This window comes from Solanum verrucosum, unplaced genomic scaffold, assembly GCF_900185275.1.
Source record: "Solanum verrucosum unplaced genomic scaffold, falcon-dt-bn FXZP01000253.1, whole genome shotgun sequence".
Taxonomy (NCBI): domain Eukaryota; kingdom Viridiplantae; phylum Streptophyta; class Magnoliopsida; order Solanales; family Solanaceae; genus Solanum; species Solanum verrucosum.
In genome coordinates this window covers 481634-487908 of record NW_026019984.1, presented here as the reverse complement: position 1 = coordinate 487908, position 6275 = coordinate 481634, and the positions used below count along the sequence as shown (strand labels likewise).

The 6275-nt window shown below is 34.5% G+C and overlaps 1 protein-coding gene across 1 annotated transcript; it reads right to left on the bottom strand.

Moving 5' to 3' along the window:
* On the bottom strand, positions 1 to 3377 carry LOC125818178 (uncharacterized). Its single transcript, XM_049497719.1, has 3 exons — positions 2299 to 3377; positions 1245 to 1915; positions 1 to 1019 (listed from the first exon to the last, which is right to left on the bottom strand). The coding sequence occupies exons 1-3, from the start codon at positions 3375 to 3377 to the stop codon at positions 1 to 3; spliced, it is 2769 nt and encodes a 922-aa protein (XP_049353676.1).
* Positions 3378 to 6275: the final 2898 nt, after the last annotated feature.

Genomic DNA, 6275 nt, shown 5'->3' with positions numbered 1-6275 from the left:
TCAGAATCTTGCACAATGTGATGGTAAACCTGTATCGTGGTGAACGGATACTATCTCCGTTGGACTGCATTGTAGTACGTCTGTTCCGAGTTTTGCTCCTGCTGTCTTTAAGCCTTTTAATGAAACAGGTTGATTGAAGAGATTCAACGAAGGTAACTTCGAAGCTTGAGGCATTTTCCCATTAGGTAAGTGGTTCTTGAAGTCTTCTTTGATCAATGGCACCTCAAAATCTGCCTTGTTATGTTTAACTACATTGTTCTTAGCTGCTATGTGAGCTCCTGGTTCCATATGGTTTGTTGAAAAGCTCATTTGATTTGGAAAGTTCGGATAAAGGCTAACGTATCCTCTTAAGTACATCATGTCTATCAAGAACTTCTTCCAAGAAGCTTGCCATCCATTAGTTCTTGATTTTGGTATCTGTACTGGATTTTGCTTTGGATCTTCCGTGAATCTCATGTTCATGTAGACGTAGAATTCCTTCCATTGCTTGGGGAAAAACACCGCGCCCCAACTGCAAGGCAGCTGATGGAGATATGGTGTGTTTGGATGAATGTGTTTGAAGAAGTCAGTTGCATTCCATTTAGGCCTTTCTTTAACAACTTCCACCAAACGTGGCGTGTAAAGAGAGATGGAGGAGAGCTCAGGGAGTGATATTTGAGGGTCATAGTGGTAGGCCAACAGAGCATATTTGATCCATAGGTAATAGTATGGGGAGACTTCGATGTCATCTTCGAGTAACAGACCAAAATCATCATCCGATGAGGGGTACCAACTCTCACTAACAGCTCGAATTAGGCCTCCTTGGATGATCCTTCTTCGAAGAGTTTTGGTTCCGTGAGGCCAATTGAATGAGTTAACAAGCTTTATAGTTGCCTCATCTACCTTACTATCCATGTTGAAAGTTATAGGAACTTGATCACCTATGTAGTACGCGTCACTCAGCGCCTTGAGAAGCCTTGCTAGTGAATTAGCTCTGTTCTGTGTGATGATGTTTATAGAAAGCGTCATACGGTTCCAATCTGCAGCAAGTACAAATTGCATTGTTCAGACTATAGATCAAATATAACAACAGCCACATACCCAGTCTAGTCCCACAACGTAAGGTCTGGGGAGGATAAAATGTACGCAGACCTTACTCCTACCTTAGAGGTGACGGAAGTACTAGAAACAACAGATAATAACAGATCATATGTTAAATCGAGGTACAAGGGAAATGTAAGGTGTAAGGTTCATCGATATCTTACTTGGCAATGCTGTGGAACGAAGATCAGCCATCCAAAGAACCTTAGTGACAGATGATCTAGGTAGAAGAACCAATTTTGAACTGTTTGTGTTAGTTTCTACAGCCATCTTGAGTGCTTTCATCACATTAGAATCTGCATCAGCTACTGTGATCACGAGGCTCGGGTTGTGAATCTTGATTAGTCCTTTCATGCTGGCATAGACTGCTTGAACGACGGGGACTTCTGAATTCGATATCCCAGATAATGCCCCAACTCCTAAATCCATAATCTTGAACCTCCTTTCTGTGCATACTACTTTAGGCCATTTCAAAGCTGCAGCAGCATCTTCACAAGGGCAGAAACTGCCTCCTGAGACAACAATGTAGGCCTTTTTTCCAACTGTTGACCTGAACTTCTCAAGAAGAGGCGCGAGAGCTTTAACTTCATCGACAGAATGGGTGTAGAAAAGTACATCAATCTTCTGAGGATTCATTGCTGCCCATTGCGTTATGTAACCAGTAGAGAGTGCTTTCCACCACTGATCATCTCGGACTTGAACCGTGTCCTTGAATATAACAGTGGTTTCGGATACATAAGCAAGTCTGTGCTCACTGTCACCCCATGTTTCTTTGTCATTTGGATCAACTGGTAGCACAAATGAACCAGCATTTCTGTACTTCTGAAGCTGATAGCTGCATTTTTTTTCCCACGAAAGTAAAATTCTTAGAAACTTCAAACACGTAACTGCAAGGCATAATACATAAACAGACACTCAAACTTGGCCTCAACTGACAAGTAAACACTCCAACTGTGATTACACACATCTAGACACCTCAACTCGTCTTCACTGTGTCAGCCGAACACTCCAACTTACCAAAATTTATGTGTCACGTCAGCATGGGGTATCCACGAGACACAATGAGGACGAGTTGGACTGTTATAAATTATGTCACTCTGATCATACTATATCTATCTACAAGCAAATTGTATTGTACTTATCTATCATCAAGTTGAACTAATAAAAGAAGTAACACAGATAGATCATTTCTAACATAATTGAAGTAGAAAGCATTACCTTAAGTGCAAGTCTTCTCCTGTCATGAAAGTGAAGGGCGTCTCGATGAAAAGTGTCTTGACAAGTTCAGCAGAAAGAAACCAAGAACTCGATAGGAAATCCGCTTGAACAATTCTATCCACAGTGATATTATAAGCAGGATCAGGCAAATAAAGCCCTGCCTCCTTGGATCGAAACTTCCTATAGCTCGGAAAAATGAAATCTTTCTGTCTAAAAGGCAAAATCCTACCAATACTTCCCAAAACAGAATTCATATACTTGTCTGTTCCTGCAACATGTGCTAAAATCTGCAACATCTTCTTCCCTGGGATCATGTCATCGTCTACGATATACACAAGATCAGCTTCTGTTTGCAAAGCCATTTGAAACCTTCCATAGTACTTAAAATCATAAGATGAACTTATAAAACTTATACGCGAGTCATTGTAACTATCTACAATCCTCTTGAGTGATTCCTCATTAGGACTTCCAAACGCGACAACCCAAACATGATGAAATTGAAGTGTTTGTCCAAGTAAAGAATCAATCTGAGAACACAGTGTTTTCCTCTTGAAATGATTCAATATCACAGTGATTTTCGGCTTGTTTGGACCGCGTAAATCCCATTTAGACTTCATTAACATCAACTCAGAAAGTGTCTCAGTACCACCAAGATTCTTGATCTGAAAATCCCTCAATTCTTGATACAACTCTGTCTTCAACTTAATCATAAGTGCATCATTAGACTTCTTCTGTTCAAAATCAATCTTCTCATGTTCACAAACATCAACAATTGATTTTGACTCAACAACATGACTAACAACATGTGGAGGTATAATGAAGTGTTTCCACGACTGAGCGATACGCGTAGCCCAAGTAAAATCTGGTTTACTACTTAAATCTATTGATGGACTCATGTAATACAGAAGAAATGTTGCATAAACAGCAAAAGAAAACTGTAAACAAGTTAATATTGTCACAACTTTAGTTGAAGAACCTTTTTGTGATCTCATTTTTGCTGCTTTTCCTCCCATATAGTCACTCAACATTCCTTCTAAAGAATCTCCACTTCTTATATTAGGATTTCTAGCTAACCCCATCTCATATATGGAGCCAAATCCACCTACAAAAATGTCAAAAAAAATTAAAATTAAAAACCAAACACTTAAACTCAAAGACTACAAATACAACGACATAGCCAAGATTTTCACTAAGGGGTTCAATGTCTGCTATATATATATGTACATAAAAGATAACTTTAACTATGTCTGAACAGTATAATTTTCTGTCGAAGGGATACATATAACAATCAAGTAAAGATCAAATCTTGAAAGAACACATTATTTTCAGCATATATATACAGTAAATATATACTATGAAAAGTACTATACATATAAGCTCTATGTACACCAATATTTTCGACAAACTCAAAATCTTGAAACTCGTTAAGTTAAAATTCTAGAACTGCCTTTGTTGATACTTAACCCAAACTATACATTTATACCACACAATTTCAATCTATGATTGTAAGAACACATTATTTTTCAACATAGACTATAAATATATACGTGAAAAACTCCGTAAAGTAGTATGCATATAAGTTCTACACCAATATTTTCGAAAAACTAAGAATCTTGAACTCGTTAAGTTAAAATTCTGGAACTCCTCTATTGATACTTAACCAAAACTACACACTTACCAAACAATATGTCAATAGTTCAAACAAAGGTTTTATGATTGAAAAAACAACACATTATTTTCAACATAGACTATAAATATATACGTGAAAAACTCCGAAAAGTAGTATGAACACAAGTTACATTCTACACCAATATTTTCAAAGACCTCAGAATCTTGAAACTCGTTAAGTTAAAATTCTGAAACTGCCTTTATTGATATTTATCCAAAACTACAACACTTACCACACAATATATGTCAATAGTTGATCAAACAAGGTTGTTCTATGATTGAAAATGAGCTACTAAAAAGTGTTATGACTTTTTTTTTTTTTTTTTGGTATTGGAATTTGTAGAGCAATGGATCTTGTGCAAAAACTATATAGTATATATATAGGACATTTATTAAAAGTATATATGTGAAAAGTAATAAAGTTGGAATTGAAGGAAGCCATGAGAAATGAGGCAAGATCACATGGGGTTAACGGTTTAAAGGTAATATTATAATTATACTATATGCTTTCTTACACATACAATCACTCAATTCATTAATTAAAAACTCCGGTTTTTTAGCCTTATAAGAAGGCCTCCTAATGCGTTTTCAACACTCCAAATCTAATCTGTGTACCTAAGAGAGTCTTATAATATCAGTTTTCCATAAGTTTCATATTTTAACTATCTGAATTATCAGTGTATCATCATGCAGAGGCGTATTCAGGATTTTAAGATGATAGGTGCACTATTACGAACAAGTGGATCTAAGATATAAAGTTGATCGGTTTAAAATTTAGGTTTTTATCACTAAAAATAATTAAAATTTAAAAATTATAGGTCCAAAATTATTTTTACCTATCCAAACCACTTAGAGAGGCGTTATCCAAATTTAGAAAGGAAAATAAAACGAGAGAAATAAAAAATTCAAATTTCTAATTTCACTTAGAGAGGTGCACCCTACGATAATCACATTGTATGATACTTCAACTATGGGTTTACATATCTATATTTAAATATTTTCAAAAAAAATATAACACTACCATATATGATTTCAGGAGGGGAGCATGGATTCACGTGAGCCCGGTGAGCTCCTCCTAGATACGCCTCTGTCACCATGTATGTATTAAAACACATTTCGATATTGATTAGGCGGCCACATATACTCTGAAGCCGATTATATAGTCTAATTATCAGCTATTTCGTAATTTTTCTACATGAACTGTCTATGTATTAATTTAAACATACTTTGAAGTTCATTAGTCCAATTATCCGTTGTTCATTTTTCCTATCTGGACTATCACCATCTATGTATTGATTAAAAAATTAAAACACACCTCAAAACTAATTAGTCCAACTATCGATTGTTCCCTTCATTTACCTGGATTGTCACCATCTACTCAACTAGGTATGTTTTAAATATAGATAGTGATAGTTTATATGAAAAAAAAGGAGAAGAACAATAACTGATAGTTAATATGTGAATAAACTCGCAAAAAAGTAATGGTTATGTTTTTGACCATTATTATAGTTAGTACTAGTAGTAAATTATAACATTGTTCTTCAAAAACATCAGTAAACAATTAATTTGTCACTAGATAATTTTTATTTTATCATTTTCTTTTTATAATATAAGAAATACAATCTGAAAACGGATTACTTTAGGGAGGAAAAGTATTTAAATTATCAAATTTTAGAAAGAGAAAAAACGTTGAAATTAGGATATTACTCAAAGTTGTTGATCACATGAATTTTTTAAATAGTACTCCATCATTATTCAGGTACATAGTATATTTCACTTGCAAAAAACTCAAAGAATCACACAATTTCCAAAATGTTAAAACCACTCACAATCTCAAATTGTCAAACCCAACTTCAAAGAAATAATTTAAAAAAAACAGACAGTTCGATGTACAAAACATTCCATAATTCATGCAGGGTTGAAAAATTAAAGTCGCAGTATACTCCGTATAGATAGCATACTCTAATGCAAATATTAGTAATACTTTTCACGACTCAAACTCATACTTTATAAGTCACAAGGACACAATTTTACCGTTCTTTTGAAGACACTTCTTTTAAATTTGCAATAATCACTATATTAAAAAAAAAGTATAAATATATAGTGATGAATTATAATTTTTATTGCTGAACAATAAAAAATTCGACGCTAATCCTTCCCTTTTTAACGAAGAATTATCAAAGAATCATGTTAGATATGAATTATTCACCGACATATATATTATCATCTTTCATTACAATTTATGTAAATCTATTTGACTGGGCGCACAAGTTTTTTTTTTTTTAAAAGGAAGAACGTTTGAAATTTGT

Bases quoted from the DNA above. Each gene is read 5' to 3' on its own strand.
- LOC125818178 (XM_049497719.1), bottom strand. From the start codon at position 3,377: ATGGGGTTAGCTAGAAATCCTAATATAAGAAGTGGAGATTCTTTAGAA. The intron at 1,916-2,298 runs GTAATGCTTTCT...AAAAAAATGCAG, and splicing joins GGAGAAGACTTGCACTTAAG to CTATCAGCTTCAGAAGTACA. The intron at 1,020-1,244 runs GTAAGATATCGA...TACTTGCTGCAG, and splicing joins TCGTTCCACAGCATTGCCAA to ATTGGAACCGTATGACGCTT.